At 31.0% G+C, this 20,018-nt stretch overlaps 1 protein-coding gene and 1 pseudogene across 2 annotated transcripts; both read left to right on the plus strand.

Moving 5' to 3' along the window:
* Positions 1-4,312: 4,312 nt before the first annotated feature.
* Positions 4,313-6,035, plus strand: LOC146951153 (uncharacterized; annotated as a pseudogene). Its single transcript, XR_015028087.1, has 4 exons — positions 4,313-4,360; positions 4,542-5,486; positions 5,577-5,824; positions 5,901-6,035. The product of XR_015028087.1 is annotated as an uncharacterized LOC146951153 (transcript).
* LOC146951154 (uncharacterized) lies at positions 5,968-7,818 on the plus strand. Its single transcript, XM_085741588.1, has 5 exons — positions 5,968-6,104; positions 6,204-6,295; positions 6,395-6,499; positions 6,599-6,979; positions 7,624-7,818. The coding sequence occupies exons 2-5, from the start codon at positions 6,278-6,280 to the stop codon at positions 7,654-7,656; spliced, it is 537 nt and encodes a 178-aa protein (XP_085597714.1). The 5' UTR covers positions 5,968-6,104; positions 6,204-6,277; the 3' UTR covers positions 7,657-7,818.
* Positions 7,819-20,018: the final 12,200 nt, after the last annotated feature.

Raw genomic sequence — 20,018 nt, forward strand, 5'->3', positions numbered from 1 at the left:
GATCAGGAGGAAAACAATAAAAAAAACAAAAGACTAAACAACTCGGTGTCTAACAACTGAATATTTAATGTTACTATTCCTAAATTACCCTTCAAATAATGTGATTTAATTTTTTATCTTTTCATGGAACAAGTTCTCATGGAGGATAATTTAGAAATTATGCAATTGTATTTTCTAAAACTTTGAGAGAAATAAATGACACCATCTAATTTTCTTAAAGGGTGTAATTTTTTCGTTGTTGCTTACTCTCTCTGTTGTTAATTATAAGCAAATTTAACTTTTCAGGTTCATTCAATTAATGACGTGTGTGGTCCATATTATGATCCATAATATGGACCACACACATCATTAATTGAATGAACCTAAAAAATTAAATTTGCTTATAATTGGATACGAAGGGAGTATATTCAAGACTGAATGGAGTATATACTCTATGTGCCCTCTTTCTTTACCAATTTTTTTTACATATACTCTATGTTTCTTATTACCTGTTTTAAGGTTATTTAAACATATCAAGAAAGAAACGTAAAATGTGAGTTGTATTTTGAAAATGATAAGTTAATAGGAAGAAAAGTTTTCTACAAAAGAGACAAGTAAAAATGAACAAATGAAGAATTAAGCAAGCATCTATTGACTTTTATGAAAAGTTATAGTATAGAATTGTTACACAAGGCATAAATGATTAATTTTTTTTATATGCCAAGAGCAAATGACATCAAAAAGAGTGACACCCAATTAAGTTGGTATCCAACTCTAATCTTTTGTCAAATGCTTATATATATATATATATATATATATATATATATATATATATATATATATATAAACCTAACCAGTTTATCCACAAAATGTAGTTCTACCCAAACAGGTAGTATGAAAATTAAAAATAACACAAATGTATCAAAACAACCTCTTAAGTAGAGGTTTAGACCGTAGTGAATGGACCAATCGTCAAAGCAAATACCAAATAAGTCCCTCCTTCCGGCGCAGGGAGGAATACTGGAAACTTTAGACCATAATTGCAACCACCATCCAGAAACATCTGGATCAACACAACAGTTCGTCCCTTATCAGACCTTGAAGAACAACGACAACCTTGAGGATGACGACGACGGTAGGTTGGGAATCCGAGCTGAAGCTTGACCACTGGAGAGGAAAACGTCTAATCTGACACATCTACTCAATAGTTTTGATCGAGACCTCCTTAAATCGACCAACACACGGCGAGACTGAGGAGGATGAACCAGAGGAAAAATCGGATCTGAAATGTGACCCGGATCTAATGGATCCTACCCGAGAGGGTTTTAGAGAGCTTTATTTAACAAAACTAACATCGTCGACGACGACAACCATAAAATCAATCAACAGAATGACCAGATCATGCGCGAAATAAAAGTTGTGGACCACCAAATAGCAAGGAACCAAGATCGAAGCTCTGTAACAGAGTTTTAATCTTCAATCCACCAGAGACCACCGACTAGGCCAACAGTGAAATCCCGACAGATTCAAGAAAGGAGGTGATGCGGGAGGCTACTGCCAACCATCACACTACCCACGATCGTAGCTACATTGAAGGATGAGGAGGGTAGGGTAGGGGTGGCGCGTTCATCGTTTCCATAAGTGATTAATTAGACTGTCCAAATTCTATGAAAATATTCATTATAGTATATATTCCATGCATAATTGATTAATTAGGTTCTCCAAGTTCTAACTTTTCTATTCCACCGGCAAGCCTTTTAATTAGTTGTTGACTAGGTGCTTACAAAAAAAAAGGGAAATGCTAACTTGTTCCCTTAAGGCACAAGTTAAAAAGCTAAAGATAGAAGTCTTTTCTTAGAATTTGTGCATTCATTCACTACAACATTTTTGAGTTTAGACCACACTTGACTTGTCCACGGCAAAAAAAGGGTGGCTTAAAACAGGAATATGCCACGGATTTTGGAAGTGTGGCATAAAAATTATATATTTGGCACCCTTTTTGGCTTTCAATTGAAACCGTGCTCTATTACATTATTGGCCACGCATTAACCACAAGTAAAAATTGTGGATATTTCTGGCCACACATTAAACCCTGGCCTATTCTCATTTAATAGCCGCAAATTAAATCCGTGCCCTATGATCAAAAGTTGTGCCTTAAAACCTGCCCCACATATTCTAAAATAGATAGCGGGAATGAAAATAATTGAGCGGGTAATTTTTTTTTTTCAATTTTGAGCTGACCTCTTCTACAAAAAAAATCATTAAAAAAAGAATAACACATTTTTTTTCTACAAAAAAAATCATTAAAAAAAGAATAACACATTTTTTTTAACAAAAAAATGAAACGTATCTCCTCTTATGAAATGAAGCGCTAGCTCTCTCTCTCTCATAACCTTAACCCTATCGAAGCCTCTCTCTCTCTCTCAATGGTGGTATCTGCTGAAGCACTCTCTCCCCCAATCGAAGCTCTCTCTTAGTCTCTCCCAATTGAAGCTCTCTCCTAATAGCAGCTCAAAATGGTATCAATCCTCTCTCTCTCTCTCTCTCTCTCTCTCTCTCTCTCTCTCTCTCTTCTGTTTTGAATCTCCATTTGTTTCTAAATTTGGAGTTTTTCCCCTTTAATTCTAGTTGTATACAATTGATTGATTGATGATGCTATTAGAACTGTGATTTATATATTTGTGTGTTGAAATCAATTTTAGGGTTTATGAGATGTCATGAATTTGGGTTTTTTTTGCTCAAAAAAAAAAAAAAGAATTTGGGTTTTTTTGTGTGTGAATGATTTTGTACGTTTAGTGGGTTTATGAGATGTCATGATGTTTGAAACTTACTTATGACTTTTACCACTAAAGGTGGAGAAAATCAACACAAATAGTTACTTTCAAGTTGGGAGGACTGGCCAGGTTGTAAGAGATTTGCAATGTTTTAATCGATGTTTTAAAACCCAATCTGAACCGGTTGGTTTGATCCCGGTTACTCAATTTTAATACTTTTAACTTGTTTATTTATTTGTCACTCAGTAGTCAGTCCAACTATTAGTAAACCAATTCAGCCATGACTCTGATGTCTCACTTCGATCTACAATGTTGTTTTTAAAGCATTGGTTTTACTTTACTTTACTTTTATGTCTTGCTAGTTTATGGTTGTTTGATGTCTTGTCCTTCATTCATTTGTTGATTATTATGATTCATTTGTCAAACTAATCAGACTGTGGTGTTGATTACTTAGAGTTAGTTTGTGTAGGCCACCATTTGTTGTTATGTAGGCAGGTTAAGAGCGTGGGTGATTTTATTCATCATTTCATGTTGTTCTGTATAAGGGAAGGTTAACACAATAATGGTTATGATAGTGACTCGTGTCTTGTTTGAAATTGATTGAGACTAATGTCTTTCATTGTTGAAATGTTAATCATTTTATCTTATGTTAGGTGGAGCATTAATTAGAGTTTGAATTAAGGTTATCTTAATTCTTATGATGGTGATACCCTACTGTTAGCTTGTGTTATGGTGATTACTTTTTAGGGATAAGCATAGCCAATTGCTAATTGTTTTTGGCAATAAATATACAATGCTGTAAAAATGAACCATGAAACTGAACCGTATGAATGTTATTTTTTATTTTTTTTTAAATAATGATTGGTTGTAATGTAATCATATTTTTGTTTTCAATTTTGATTTATTGATGGACTATTGAGACCAATAGTTATTGATCGATACACTAGACTTTTAATCCATTTCAATCAACAGAGGGGAATTTACGAATAAATTGTAGTTTTTTTTTCTTCCTAGTAGTCACATATCTAGTTTTGGTTCAATTTCACCATTGTTAATTTTTTTATCTGCTGCTCTTTAGGATATGGAGCCATCGTCATATGAAGCTCTTCGACTTAAGAATATTGAAGAAAACAAGAAAAGGATAGATGCTCTCAAGGTTACTCAACTATCTAAATCCCTTTACAAACCCTCTTCTTCCATTTCGAAACCGTCGACGGTCAGTATCAATCTCTCAATCTGATTTTATAGTGTTCTGAAACTTACTTATGATGTTTGATTTTCAATATTTCGACAACTCTAAATTCATGAGTTTTTTTTTCCAATTCAACTCTTTAGCTCTAGAAACATTTTCATAAGTACTCAAACATTTTTATAAGTATTAAAACATAAAGAGAATTGTTATTGTTATTGTGAATACCTTGGTGCCTTCTACATATTGTGACATCTCTTGACTGCTACACTAATTGCAAGTTGTTATTTTCACTGTCAAACCACTGCCATATTCATTTGTTCAAAAGCCATCGAAGATCTATGTTACAATAGTGCACTTTTGTAGAATTATGTATGATATGTATGAGGAGAATTGTTGTTACAAACTTTTGATTGATGTATAATTTATTAAAACAAAAAGTTGAGTGATATACATGACACAAATAAAGAAAAACATTGGTTTTACTAGTTTTTCTTTGCAATATACACGACACAAATAAATATCATTGGTATAGTTAGCCGGAGACTACAACTCATGTGATGCTAACTCTTCTTTTTTCTTTGAATTTTTTTCCTTAGAAAATTGATAAGGAAAAAAGTTCAAAGCCAAAGTTGAAAGCTCAAGACAAGGGTGGAACAAGTACTTCCAAATTTGAGCTGCCCAATGCAAGATCAAGCTTTGAATTGGCTAAGATATTCAACATTAAACGTGAAAATGTAGCGAGAAATATTGAAAAATCTGATGCATATGTGGCTGGAAATAGAGAAAATGTTAGCAATCAAAACAAGCTGCCAACTACCAATGTAGTCAAGTCTAATGCTACAAGATTGGACAAGGAAATCCATGGAGTCAAAAAGCCTTTGTTTAAGATTGCACCTCAAGTACCAATCAACTTATCAAATTTCACAACAATTGGTCAAAAGGATTTAACCTCAAATAGGGATCTTGATCCAACAAAAGAGAAGTTTGATCCCAAGAAACTCACAAATGAAGCATCAGTGTCTAAAAACCATGGGTCAAGACAAAACCAAGATCCAAGAGGCAACCTTATGACTCAAAGCAAAGGATCTCTGCAAAAAAAAAAGAGATGTTTAATCCCAAGAGAGTCACAAATGAAGCATCGGTGACTAAAAACCAAGGGTCCAAACAAAATCAAGATCAAAGAGGCAACCTTATGTCTCAAACCAAAGGATTTATGCAGAATCAGTATCCAAAGAAACAACCTCTGACAAAGGTAGTTCTTGAAGAAGTTGAGTCACCCATGAAAATGACTTATGCTGAAAATGACAATTTAGGAACAAGAGAGAATCCCAGAAAACGGATGGGGCATGAAGATGATGAGACAATGGAAATTCAACAAAGTGCAATAAAGAAGACAAAAAGAATTCCGTTGGTCAAATCAACGACAATTGTAGAGTTTCTTAAGGAACACAATGAACTTGTTGATGAAGAAGAGTGGGAAAATGAAGATGAAGAATACGCCATGGAAGAAGAAAATGAAGAGGAAGATGGTGAAAATAATGGTAATGTGTAGACAATAAACTTTGTTTGTTACATATTTTTGTGACTTGTCTTTATGATTATCTTATGTTATAAGTATAATGTTAAAATAGGTACAGTTAAGAAAAAAACACGGGGACCTACACAGTGCTTGAAAACACATGGAAGAAAAATTCAAGATCGCCCAGAAGTTATCCTTGACGATATTGGAGAACCGATTGGACCTGATGAAAAAGTTGTCTCTGACTTGAGTAATTTCCTTGGCACCATTGCTAGAAACTCAGCCTTTTGTCCCTTCCTTTACACAAACTTCAAGCAAGTTGTCAAGAATCACGGGGAGATTATATGGAATTATGTTCAGGTATAAGAGTTTATCTTTCATAGTTTATTTGATTGTAAAATGGCTATTAGATGTTAATGACACTGAGTTTTTTTAGGGTAAATTTATTATTCCTGAAAAAGGAAGGAAAGGTGTTTTTTCTCGAATTAATGATGCATGGTGATGTTTTAAGATGCGTATCAAGAGGGAGCATTATCTGAAATATTCAACCTTAAAGGATAGATTAAAGCACATGCCTGAAGAAGTACCAGAACCTCATTTCAGGAACTTGCTGACATTTTGGGACAATGCTATTATCCAAGTAAATGTGTACCTACTTTAAGTTACTATATTAAAGATATGATTTGGTGGGCCAGTATCTTCTTTTTATATTCTTTAATTTTTTTCTCATACATTGTAGACATAAGCAAGAAAAATGCTGTCAACAGGGCTAAGCAGAAGTATTTTCATCGAAAGGGGCCGAAAATTTTTGCTATGATTCGACAAAAATTGGTAAAGTATTCAAATTTATTTGTGTCATTGTTGTATATAAAACAACAAATTTTCCTAATCAATATTTGTTATTTTATTTTCAATCTCTTACCAATAAAGCGTGCAAAGAAGGATGATGGAGAAGAAGTCACCCAAGCAGAAATGTTTTTCGAAACACGCCAACCTCGAAAAGGAAAAATAGATGAAGAAACTGAGGCAGCTATTGTATGCTTTTTCTTATTATTCTAATTATTCTTATTATATAATTTTAACAATCTACATTTTTTTTATCCTTACAATTGATTTTTTTGTTCTTTATGTCAGTTCAAACTTCAAGATTCAATCCAAAATGGCGGTCAGCCTCCAGACCAAGCATTTCAATCTTTGTTTGGTAAAGAAAAGCCTGGTAGAGTTCGTTGTTTTGGAAGAACAGCTACACCAACGATGTTAAAGAAAAATGAAGAAATTGCCAACATTAAGAAACACTATGAAGGTGAAATGGCTAGCATGAAGGAGAGGATGGAAGCATACGAGTCATTGACAAAGAAGAGGATGGAAGCCTATGAGTCACTTCTAAAATGTGTATTAGTGCAACAAAATCCAAATTTAAGTGAAGATGATGTGGATAACATGATGGGACATGCTTTGGGCATTGCAAATAGTGCAGCACACCGTTCGTCTACATCAACCCATGTTCCTGAAAAGGTATGATATATTAGTTTGAGTTACTTGATTTTAAGATTAGATAATTGTTTAGTAAAAGAATGGTAAAAGACATGACTTATCGAATATTAATGTTTTGGGACTGAGAATGTTGAATTTTTGACATGCTTTAACTGTTAATGACATTCTATATAGAAGGTTAATTAACTAAATGAATTGGATAGTTTTGAATAAGTTAGAAAAATTCTATGTTGTTGTAACTAAATCTTGGACATTTTATGCATCTATCTGCTTGCTTAAGTGATTAGTAATTTTGTGCATGATAGTATATGAGTTGTCTTGAATACGCAGTAGATGAGTATTGGAGGAATGATGTTAGTTAGTGAAGTCTTTGTTTGTTTCAGTTGTGTTCTTCTGGAACTATGCACTGTATGTCGTTTTTACATTAAAATGAACTAATGTCTTTATTATGGTCTTTGACACATGTGTATCTATAATGCTCACACACCATTTTAGTCTCTAATAATTTGCACTGTATGTGAACTAAAATGCAAATAAAATACCAATTAAAAGATATAAAATTAATTAGTCAAAAAATTAAAAGATTAAAAAACATTATTTGTGCATTTATTACGTCTTTATTTTTTGTTTTATTTTTATTAATGTAATTTTTTTTATTGTTACAGTTTGGACCCGAAGATTATCTTCAAGAGGAATGAAGCTAGTGGATTTTGCACGTAATACTTGTTTTATGTTTTGGAAATGCAAGACTTGGTCGTATTTTATTTTTTGGAATCAAAAACTTAGTTGTTTTTTCTTTTGGAAGACAAGACACTTGACTGCTTTGTTTATTGTTGAACCATAAATTGGTTTTTTGTGGATGTTACCGGATTATGGTAAAGACGACTTTGTCTTTCCTTGGTTAAATATATATTTTAAGACTTTATTATGTTAATTTAGGTTCCTTTTTTAAATGATTTTTTAATTATGTTCATTTTAAGAACTATTAGATAATATGGAATAAATGCACAAAAATAAATAGACAATGTTGTGGCCTAAAAGCATGGGCAACACTCGTTATCAAAAGTTTAGTCAACGAATGAGTAGTATAACTAAAAAGGCAATACCTAGAACAAAAAGAAAAGGCAATAAATCCATTCTGACTTTGAGGCTTAGGCAACAGATAATAAACAGTAGCCACGGTCGTAAAAGTGTGGTCTAATGTTCAGGTGACACCTGACCTAAATCAAATTTTAAAAATCCGTGGTTTAAACTAAGCCATAAAACCGTGCCCTATTGATGCACCTTAAGCCACGGTTAATACAAACTCGTGGGCTTAGGAAAAAATCCGTGCCCATAGGGAATAAGCCACGGGCGCATAAACCACACTTGAAAAACAGTGGCCAAACCGTGGTGTAAAGCTTTAACCACGGATTTTCTGGATTCAGCTACGCTTTTTGAAGTCTGGCCTAAGTTCAAAAATGTTGTAGTGATTATTTTAAAAGATCAATAATTAATATTTTTAATTCAAAATTTATTTATTATTTCCTCTTTTAGCTCCTTAACTTGTGCCCTTAGGGCATAAGTTAACATGACCCAAAAAAAAAGTAATATGATGCATGCTCGGTCATAGCCTTCTCTCTGCTGACCTAATCTATTTTCATCACTTCGATTTGCGAGCACGATGCGTCTAGGTTATTTTAATTGGGTGCAGTTTCCCCTACTAATTTGTTTATTTTTTTTTACAAATCATAGAATAATTTTACTTTTGTTCTCACTAAAAATAAAGTGTTGTCTAGACAATTTTTTTTTTTAAAAAAATTGTTTTATTTGTGAATAATCAAATACACAACACTACGAGAGCTTATAAAAAAAAAGGGAAATGCTAACATGACATATGTTAAGGAACTAAATGTAGAAATTTTTTCTTGAAAATTGTGGATTAATTTTTTTAAACATTTAAAAATTGATTTCTTCGGTGTAAAATTCTACTTTTAGTTCTTAAAAATTGATTTCTTCAGTGTAAAATTCTACTTTTAGTTTTCTTAACGTGTGTCATAGAGCACGTATTAGCACGGCTCTAGAAAAATGAAACTCTCACTACTAGAAAATATACCTTTCCCAACGGGGCTTTCACATCGGTGGATCAAATACCTAATGTGAAAAGTAACATGATGGCATTTTTGAAATTATGGTGAACTCTGCCGAAGGGTTTCCACATCAGTTGAGAATTGCCTGAGTGAAAAATTATTAATGAATGATTTTTCACATCAAAGGGAAATAATACATGAGGGGAAGATAACACGGTGGCATTTTTGAAATTTTTATGAACTATATTTCACATCAGTGTGACATAATAAAATGATAGTGATGAACGTTAAAAGTCATGCAATGTTTTCAAAACATGAAGACACTCGAGATATTAATATAATTCGTACATATTTAGATGTCTTCAATTTTTTGCTTATAAAATGCCATAGTATATGTAGAGAATTCGATTTCTAACATCAATAATGCTTCAGATTTGTTGGATCAAGTCACTTTCATTCCTATGCATGCCACAATCTCAAATGTGCATTGATCAACTCCTATCAATGGTGGTTACAAACTTAATGTGGATGCCGCAGGACCGGATGATGAAGGCCGATGGGGCCAGATGATTAAGGCAGATGGGGAATGACAGTAGTAGTGAGAGATTTAGAGGAATATGTTACGTTGTTGGTGTCAACCACTACTCCCAGATTCTGACGTAGTAGAGTGTATGTCGATGATGAAAGGTCTAAAATTTGCGAGGGATATGTTATTCCTAAATCTCACAGATGAATCTAATTATGCAAATGTCATAGATGTTCTCAAAGAGCCTCAACATCAACGATCCTACTTTAGTTCTATTTCTGAAGATTGCAAGAGTTTTTTTTCTCTCTCTAATTTCAATTATTTAGATTTAGTACATGTCCGTCGTGAAGCTAATCAAGCAACCCATTATTTAGCAAAGTTTGCTATTTATTCTCTAACTGATTTTTTATGGATGGAAGAGATTCCTCATTGTATTGCGGTTGTAGTGACACTTGATGTATTGCCATCTTTTGGTTAATACAATTAGTTATTTCAATTTTTTTTTTTACTTATTGATAATTATATCTTTATTTTGACACTTTATACATTGATATTTTGCTTATATATAATCACTTATTTATAGTATATGAGTTTGTCTTTATTAATCAAAATTTAAGGAGCTGCGTCTCTATTCGCGAGGAATAAAAGTTATGTGCATTTTTCTAGATGCTTTATGTGATGTGTTTTATTTTAATATTTAAAATACACTAGTTGTTAAAACAAATGAGAAAATTATAAATTTAAAGAAATCATCGTAGTTGTAAATATTTAAGTGAACAAAGTAAAAAAAAGGGCCAAATTTCTTGCCAAAAAGAAAACTACATTTAAACCTGCTATTTTGCATATTCATCTTGTTTGGATAAAGGATGAAAAGTAGCTTTGCAAAAGTATATGCTTTTACACCCTACACCCTCCGGTCACTTTGCATTTTAGGTTTATTCATTAAATGATGTATGTGGTCTATAATAAAGACCATATACATCATTAATTGAATGAATCTAAAATACAAAGTTTTGCTTATAATAGTGACTGGAGGGTGTATTTAGGAATTCCATCTAAAGTAGTGCTAAAAAAAATGGTTTGAATAATCCTTTTTGGTTGGATGATCTTAATTATGAAATGAAACTTATAAAAATACTACTGCCTCCTTCCCTTTTTATACAAATACTTTACATAAAAACATGTGTATTATGAAAAATTGTTAGAGTAATAAATTTGTTTGAAATGTGTGACTTACTAAATTATTGTTTGTATGTGAATGTATTTAATGTTATTTATCATATTTAAGGATAAATGGATAGTAATGAGTAATAAATACATCATCAGATCATTTGTAGTGAATCTTATACTCCATCCGTTCCAAATCATATGACGTTTTGAACATTTTATGCATATTAAGAAAGATCATGCATCCCGTGAGCTTAGCTTAGTTGGTAGTGATATCACATATTATATGCAGGAGCTGGGGTTCGAACCCCGAATACTCCACTTCTCCACAATTAAATTGTGTGAGCTCTAGCCACTAGGTTACTTATTAAATTGTGTGAGTTGTAGCCACTAGGCTACTTGACAAAAAAAAAGCTATGCTAACTTGTGCCCTTAGAACACATGTTAAACATTAATGTTATTCCATTAATGATAAAAATTTATTAAAAAAATTAACATTAACATTTTGAGCAATAAATTAACACAAGTTTCAATACATAATTTCTATTAGTGGTATTCTTAACACGTGTCCTTAGAGCACAAGTTATCATTTCCCTATTAAGAAATGTAATTGATTTTGTGTGGGAAATAAATGGTGAGAACTACGTTACCCTCTCTTGTTTAGGGGGTAATTACCCTCTCATAATATCAACCAATTAAAATATAATATGCATAGACAACATTAAATGTCAAATAAATGAATCAATTTTTCCTAAAAATAAAAAAGTTATTCTTAATCATAAGGTAACTTTTAATACTTTTAATTTTTATTTAGAGTAAATTACACTCCCCTCCCCTCTTATGTTAAAATATACACTTCCCTCCCTTTAAAAATAAAATCTACACTCCTCTCCCTATAAGATGCTTGAATTACAACCCTCTCCATTAATAATTAAATATGTACTACACTTTAATCTATTTTAACATAAATAAATATTTTTATGATATATACTAATTTTGAACCACCATTTAAGAAAAATAAATTCATTTCTTTATAATTTAAATATCAATGGTAATTAAACTTAAATATTTTGCTATTAAGTTTATAATTTATAGTATAAAACTAATTTTTAAATAACCATATTTTACTGTATTTAGTAATTATTGTAATTTTATTTTTTGGTTGTTTCATATTTTATAATAGGGTTTAAAACTATAAGTTAATGTAATTGTGAATAAAAAATAGCGAAAAATATGTATTCAAATTTTGATTATGTTAAAATAGACCCGCAGTACTCTTTTTTTTAAGTGTGTTAGATTATTTTATTTTTTTGCTAGATTATTAAAAAAAATATTGAGGAAGTAAAGTGTAGATTTTAACATAAGAAGAGACAGGAATGTAATTCAAGCTTCTCTTAAGGGAGGGGAATGAAATGTTTTCTAATATGTTTGGAATAAGGGGGAAGGGGAGTGTATATTTTAACATAAGAGGGGAGGGGAGGTAATTCAAGAATCTTTGAGGGGAGAAGAGTGTAATTTACTCTTTTATTTAATTATATTAAGGTGTTCAATCTTAATTAATTTACACTACAAGACTTATAACAAATAAAATTTTTACATCAAATTTCTTTCATCTGGATGTCCTTAAATTCATCACTTACATTCATAAAATTTCTTCCATTCCACAACCCCGAACATGAGAACAAAAACATATCCTTCATTCAAATTTCTTCTTTATTCTTCCCTATTGATCAATTCTTGTTTCTTTTTCGTTTTCTTCCCATTTTGATTGTTCAATTTTGTCATTCCAAACTGCTGCAGTTTCAAATTATAGTGAGAATTGTCGTTGTTTCTTGAACCGCGTCAGGTATCGTGATTTTTTTTTAATTTAAGCAGCCAACCTAATAAAATCTGCTAACACGCATAGACCTGCCTCACTATCAGCTAAAACCTTTAAGTCCAAACAAAAGAACAAAAGCCTCATGACATAACCATTTCAGCAGCAACCAAAAAAAATGCTAGCAAACTCCCAAAACATCACAGCGGCAACACCTGCTAGCAATCCTTAAAGTATAACGGATGACTTACTCAATTGTTATAATTAACTACCTTACAACCAAAAAAAATCAAATCAAAAAGAAAAATCAACTCACCATACCTGACGTGGTTCTCGAAATAACGGTAATTCTCACGATATTTGGAATCAAACGAACGACGACGATTCTCACGAAAATTAAAAAATGTGGCAGTTTAGAACGACAAAATTGAACAATCAAAATGGGAAGAAGAAATTTTATGAATGTAACTGATAAATTTAAGGACATTCAGATGAAAGAAATTTGATGTGAAATTTTAATTGTTCTAAGCCAGTCTTGTAGTGTAAATTAATTAAGATTGAACTCCTAAATATAATTAAGGCAAGATTACATTAGGGGTCCTTTATCTTTCTTTTTTTTGTAACAATTTGGTCATTTATCTTTTTTTTTTCCCGTTTAGGTCCTTTATCTCTCTTAAAAGCACATATACATCTTTTTTCTCATTTTTTTATTAAAAAATATAAAATTATATTTTTTTTAAAAATGAAAAAAAATCCAAAAATATGATGAAGATGTTCATCATCTTCATCTTCTTCCTTTGAATCTTCATCATCTTCTTTAAATAAAAAAAATTCTACTAAAATATATCTCCAAATATCGTGAATTAATGTTATATTCACCTCAAATCTTCTTTTAAACACAAAAATCAAAACCTTAATTTCACAAATGTTGCAAGGCGGATGGTGGAGGCTTAGTCATTGGCGGAAGGGTTAGGCTTTACAAAAGTTAAGATTGTTCTGGAAACAACAAAATTGATGTGCAAAGCTGCTCTCAATTTTGGGGTTATTTTTATGCCGGGTTTGAATATTGAGTTAGAAAATAATAATAATATACGGTGTGACAATTTATATAACTATTTTATTTTGTGATGAAACTAAATCTCTTTTTTATAGGGTTTTGATTTTTGTGTTTAAAAGAAGATTTGAGGTGAACATAACATTAATTCATAATATTTTGGAGATATATTTGTGTAGAATTTTTTCTGATTCAATGAAGATGATGAAGATTCAAAAAAAGAAGATGGAAATGATGAACATCTTCATCATATTTCTGGATTTTTTTTCATTTTTAATTAAAATATATTTTAAAAAATAAAATTATGTATTTTTTAATAAAAAAATGAGAAAAAGGATGTATATGTGCTTTTATGAGAGATAAAAGACCTAAACGGAAAAAAATAAAGATAAAGGACCAAAGTGTTACAAATAAATAAGATAAAGGACCTATAATGTAATCTTGTCTATAATTAAATAAAAATTAAAAGTATTAAAAGTTACCTAAAATTGATTTTTTTTATAGAAAAAATTTACTCATTTATTTGACATTTAATGTTGCCAATGTATATTACATTTTGATTGGTTGATATTATGAGAGGGTAAATACCCTCTAAACAAGAGAGGGTAATCTAGAAAAAACCGAAATAAATATTATGAGTTGTTTTGTAAAATTGTCTTTAATATATGATACATAAATGAAAGGATTGAAAGAAGAGAGAGTAATAAATAGTACAGTTATAATAGGAAAAATAACATTAATGTTTCATTGATATTACAAAACAACAAATAATTTGGGACAATTTTTTTTTTCCAAGACAATATATAATTTGAAATGGAGGGACAGATGAAGAATGAATTTTTGTCGAGTAAAAGAGAAGGTACTATGGAGTTTTTGTTAGCTGGTGAAATTTGGATGCTAGCCATGAACTCGATGGTTTACGACATACTTATCGTTTTGTGTTGACCTTGGTTAAAGCAAGAGTGCTTTTACAATTGGAATGCGGTTGGAATTTTGCTTTTTATAAAAGTAATCATAGACAAAATCTAGTATTTTTTTTTTTGCTATCTTAATAAGATTAGTTAGTTTTTTTTTTTTTTTTTTAAGAATCTTAAGAAAAATTTAGTTAATCACATTTTAATTTATCAAAAAATGTAATTGAACTTTCAAATGAAGGGCAATTTAGAATATTTAATGTCTTTTTTTTTTCGACAGAAAGAATATTTAATGTCTTATTAAACTTTGAATTGAGAAATATCAATATGATACAAATATTATATCATACCTTTTATTCTGACCACCAAACGAGTCTTAAAGGATATATTGAAAGGAAAGTTTGAATTATATAGTGTTTTGGACTGGGTCAAACCCAAATCTAGCATATGCTCCAAACATGTCATGCTATGAACACGTCTTAAAGCCACACGCAAGCAGGTGTGAAGATCTATCAAGATGGTATGATGAAGATCACATTATTATCTATTTACAAGTGCAACCGTCACACAAGGCAGTAGCCTAATTAGGGTTTCCGTCCGACAATCCCGAATCCTCCTCCTATAAATGCTAACTTATAGCTAAGTTAAATAAAAATTTTGTAAACCCTAAAATCATAAACATACGATCTTTAACTGACTTGATCATCACAGTAATTGCAGATGCATGCATTACCCCCTTCATGAAGCAATCATCATCCCCACCCATCTCTCAGGTCCAACTAACAAGACATTTTTGTTGCTAATATTTGAGATCAGTGAGAGAATATTTCAATGTTCTTGTGACTTGAAATGAAATGTATATAAATATAAACAATTTTATTGCTTAACTCATGTTTAATGTATATAAATATGCATGCAATTAGTCTTGTAGGTTCGAATTCTTTATTTATATTGATTAACCACTTTTACATAAATATGTATCAATATATATAATTTTATATTCAATTTACTTTGAATCAAAATCAATTAATTTAAATCAGTTTTGCATTCTAGAATCAACCACACGTGGCCCATTGGTTCTTTTGATGTGAATTTGGTATAATTTGTGTGTAACTGCGGATATTAATCTACTGAGTTAAGTAAGACTGTAATAGGCAGTAAAACCCTCACTCAAGATATTTAACATTGTTTCATTCTCAAAATTGGATTCAAAGTTGAAATATCTTATTAAACGGGAGGAGGTTCATTTATCATTATCATCTCATTCAACTGCTCTTAAGTGCATTCCATTGGTTTTAAAGAAAGATATATACATTAATTTATGTACATTTATTTTAAAACAACAAGATCTATTGATTAAAAAAGAGAAGAAAACAAAATTAAACGGAAGAGAAACAAAAGAACAAAAATATGGAGGGACAAAATTAAAACTCATATTAAACAAATTTTAGATTACTTTTTAAACTTGGAAGCTGTAACACGTAACTTTTAGAGAAATTTTCAGATTTTCTTGAGTTTATACTTTTGGAATTTAGATGTAACCACAACAAATTCATCTTCACTAACAATCAATACTCTTAGCTGATACAATTGTTATTTTCCAAATCGTTCTTATTCATACTTTCAAAAAACATGTCAAGAATTTTCATATCTTCATTAACATTAGACATATTATGTTCTTATGATCTGCCTATTAACTTCAGAAAAGTACTTATTCAGCAACATTAAATTTATTACAAGTTCCTTGTATTTTGTTGGTTATGAGAGAAAAAGTATGAGCATGGGAAGGTTATGATGGAAGAAAAAGAGCTATAGTTAAAACAAAGATTCCTAATTAATAGCTGCACATGCAACATTTAATACCACTGGCCTCTTTTGCTTTATTTGTTGAGCCATCAAAGGACTCTTATCATCAGAATCTTTTGTTTTTCTCCCAAAATTATAGAGATATGAAAACAAGTACATGAAAGAATGCTATGTAATTCTTTGTCCTCTCCTGATTCCTGATTGGTTTTGGTATGTGTCCTTTTCAGTCAAATGCTAGTTCTTTTGATTTTCTGCTTATTTTCTTCATCTCTTTTTCCCTTCTTGAGAGGGTGAGGAATTCATCATACAAGGAAAGGAATCAATGTACATTGTACCTTGAGTTACAATGAGAACCCAAATAAAGAATGGCATCTTGCTCACCTAAAACTTATCTTCAAATCTCTTGTGCTATGTATGCTACCGTGGTAAATAACAAGAATTAATTTTGTATACTTCAAACGGAAAAATTATAATTCTCAAAGTGAACTTCCTAGAAATGATAAAGAGATAAACAAATGTCGAGATTTAAATGTTGAAAATGCCTTAAAATCGCAGTTTCTAAAGTCGTTGTGCCCATGTGTCTTTGTCCCATGTGCGGGGTCGCACAACCGCGACCTGTTCTTTAAGAAGGCGTTACATACTTTTTAGTGTAAAAAAGTGGGAATTCTAGGGTTACCAAAGAGGGATATTTAGGGTTGAGAGTTTTTGGGGAAATTCTAGGGTTGGGAAACACTTTTGTACATCTTGGGATAAATCATCGAGTCTCTTAGTCACAGGAAACGATTCAGACAAAAAAAGTAGAAATTAGGGTTTGTTCTTATAACCCTTGTATCTCTTGTATCGTTGTGTTTTTCTTTATTCCCCTTTATCTTATTGTTTGTGATCACTTTGGTTTGATTGCCACTAATTTTGTTCTATACATCAAAGAATTGATGTGAGTTTTGATCTGAATTTACAACAATAAATAAATGACTTGGATCCTCTACAAGACAAATTTAATTCAGTCAAATATCGAGATTTTAGCCGTTTGAAATTTAATTATTTAAACCTAAAATTTAGATGAATCGACTATAATCCAATTTCCACACATTTAGTTTGAGACCGCACTGATGTTAAATTTTCTCTTGAGAGAAAATTTACTCTCCATTATAGTTCTACTCAATTTAAAGGGTTGATATGCACACTTGCGTGCAAAAGACTTTTAATCAATTTATTCAAAAAAAACCTCCGTTATAGATTTACAAAAACTGTGACGGAATTATAGTAGTTTAGTGACGGATTTATACCCTCATTAAAACTGATTTTTCTAGTAGTTAAGAAATTCTATGAAGATTGAAACATTACAATGACTAATATAAGACAAAGACAAGCTATGAGATTTCTTAATTGGAACTAACATGTTTGTTAGATTTTGGTCAAATTTATGTTACGTGTTTACATTGACTCGACTCTTTAATAAATGAATATTAGCTAGCCACGCTCAATCATTTCTATGCCTCTATGTTTATGTTTTTTTATTTTTATTTGTGTTATTTGAACAACCATTTCTATAACAACTTTCAAGACAACCATTAATTTACAAAGAAAAAGAGGTATTTACACAAAAAAGCAAAATAATAGAGAGAAAAAGTAAAAACTTAATGTGAATATAAGAGAGAAAGTTGTCATAAAAGTTATAAAAAATGGTTGTACAAATATCATTTTTTTTTGGACAAAATAATCAAGATGTTTTAAGTTTTAACTATGAAATCAATCAAACCATGGCGAAATAGTTGACTCATCTTCACAAAATCGACTTATAAGGTAAAGATTGTCCTCACTTATAAATACTTATTCAATCCATCTCTCGACCGATATGCATAGTAGTGACTGCATTGAATCTAAATCCATCGCCAATATGTAAAACTAAATTACTACATTGATCTTTACGACACTTTTGTTTCGTATCATGGTTATATGATCACGGCCAGGCCATTGCAAAGTTGCAAACAAATAGGAAAGTAAATGAAAATAAAAACATAGCTAGCTTACATTGTTTTATAAAGCAAAGAGACAAGACTAAAATGACCCCACAGAAAATAAGAGATATCGAAGAAAATACTTAATGGTAATGGCCCTTCTATAAGGCCCCACTGCCCCTATCCTACTTGGTCTTCCTTCTACTCATAGCAAGCCCCCATTAAAGGAAGGTTTCACCCTTACTCCAAATTGAAAAAAGCATCTCATACTCACTTTTACTTTCCTTCACTTCAAAATCCCATCAAATTACATTCAAATTTTTTGTTTACAACTTTAGGTGGCATCCTGATTTCTTGCCATTGTCAGCGCACATGCTTACATGGGAAGGGAAGCCTATTAACTGAATAGCACCTTCGTCTTGATCAAGTAGGCCATGCAGTGTATATAGAGAGAAAAGTCAAATTAAACTTTAATGTAGTAATAACTTGAGATACTCTCGAAAGCCTTATCAAAATGATACTATATAACTATTTAATGTCTATGGTTCTGAAGTTGACCTATGAACCATTTTATGTCATCATTTGGTTTGGTTTATATATTTTGAACTTTTCAAATTTAGTTAGTTTTTGAAATTGTAGTGATCGATTAGTTTGATATCTCAAATTAAAGAGATTAATCAATTCTTAAAGATTAATGAAAATGAAAATGAAAATACTATTTCACACTTGTTTTACAGGACACGTTAAAAACTAAGTGTGCATGTGTTTGGTTCTATGGTTGTACAAATAAATTTTAAAACAACCGATTCAGTGAAATAGATTCTGATCCAAAGTGAGTTGAATATATGTTAAGTGTCAAATTGTTCGACAACTTAGTCATTTAAAGCACCTTCACCACTTGGACTCGACACTCGAGAGTTGTGTTTAGTACCCAATATTTTATGATCCAAATAGATCGACTACATTTGTGTTTGGCAAAATGACCAAGATAAAAGCGACCGATTATTGTCGTGATGGGCCGAAGAAATATGTCACCCTTATGTTATATGATCTATAGAAATAAAACTCATAAAAGACCCCTCATTTCCAATATATTGAGCATGAATTGTCCTAATTTAAGTATCTCCCATCTTCCTAATCTTATACTATTCTACTATATTATACCTAAATTGAATTTTGCATCAAAGTACCTTTTGCAGTACCTCCCTTAAGATAACCACCACTGTAAGATGACATCCATCACCATCACAAAAAATTCACCACCTTCAACTTCTCTCGAGTTGATTTGTGTTCTAGTTAAAATAATGTAAAATAATTTATATTTGGATACGCTAATGGAAAACTGGATAGGAAAAGGCTAAATACTAATTGAAGAAGGTAAAAACTACAAATTTTAACTTTAAATTAGATATAATTTTGAGGGCGATTCAATTATATTCGAAAACATCTAAATATTTCAAAACCAATTCTATACATCTACAATTAGTTTTGCCTTTATTTAAATGTGAAACTAAACATACACTAAATTGAAGGACTTATGAGAACTATAATAATGAGCTCGAAGAGATTCATTTTCATAGATATTATAATTTTTTTTATTAATTTTAGATTTTAAATTGTCCTAAACTTACAATTTTATTGATTAAATTTATTGATGTATTTGTAATACACCAAGAGGAGAAAGACACATCATCACCATCTATGGTTAGTTAGAATAACTGCCATAGTAGGGTACCAAGCTTACTTTTTT

The sequence above is a fragment of the Medicago sativa genome, chromosome 2 (genome assembly GCF_051527215.1).
Source record: "Medicago sativa cultivar Bolivia chromosome 2, Bolivia_mono, whole genome shotgun sequence".
NCBI classification, from domain to species: Eukaryota; Viridiplantae; Streptophyta; class Magnoliopsida; order Fabales; family Fabaceae; genus Medicago; species Medicago sativa.

Coding starts and splice junctions, on each gene's coding strand:
- LOC146951154 (XM_085741588.1), top strand. Junction 6,500..6,598: donor AAGAAACTGAGGCAGCTATT/GTATGCTTTTTC, acceptor TCTTTATGTCAG/TTCAAACTTCAAGATTCAAT. Junction 6,980..7,623: donor CAACCCATGTTCCTGAAAAG/GTATGATATATT, acceptor TTATTGTTACAG/TTTGGACCCGAAGATTATCT.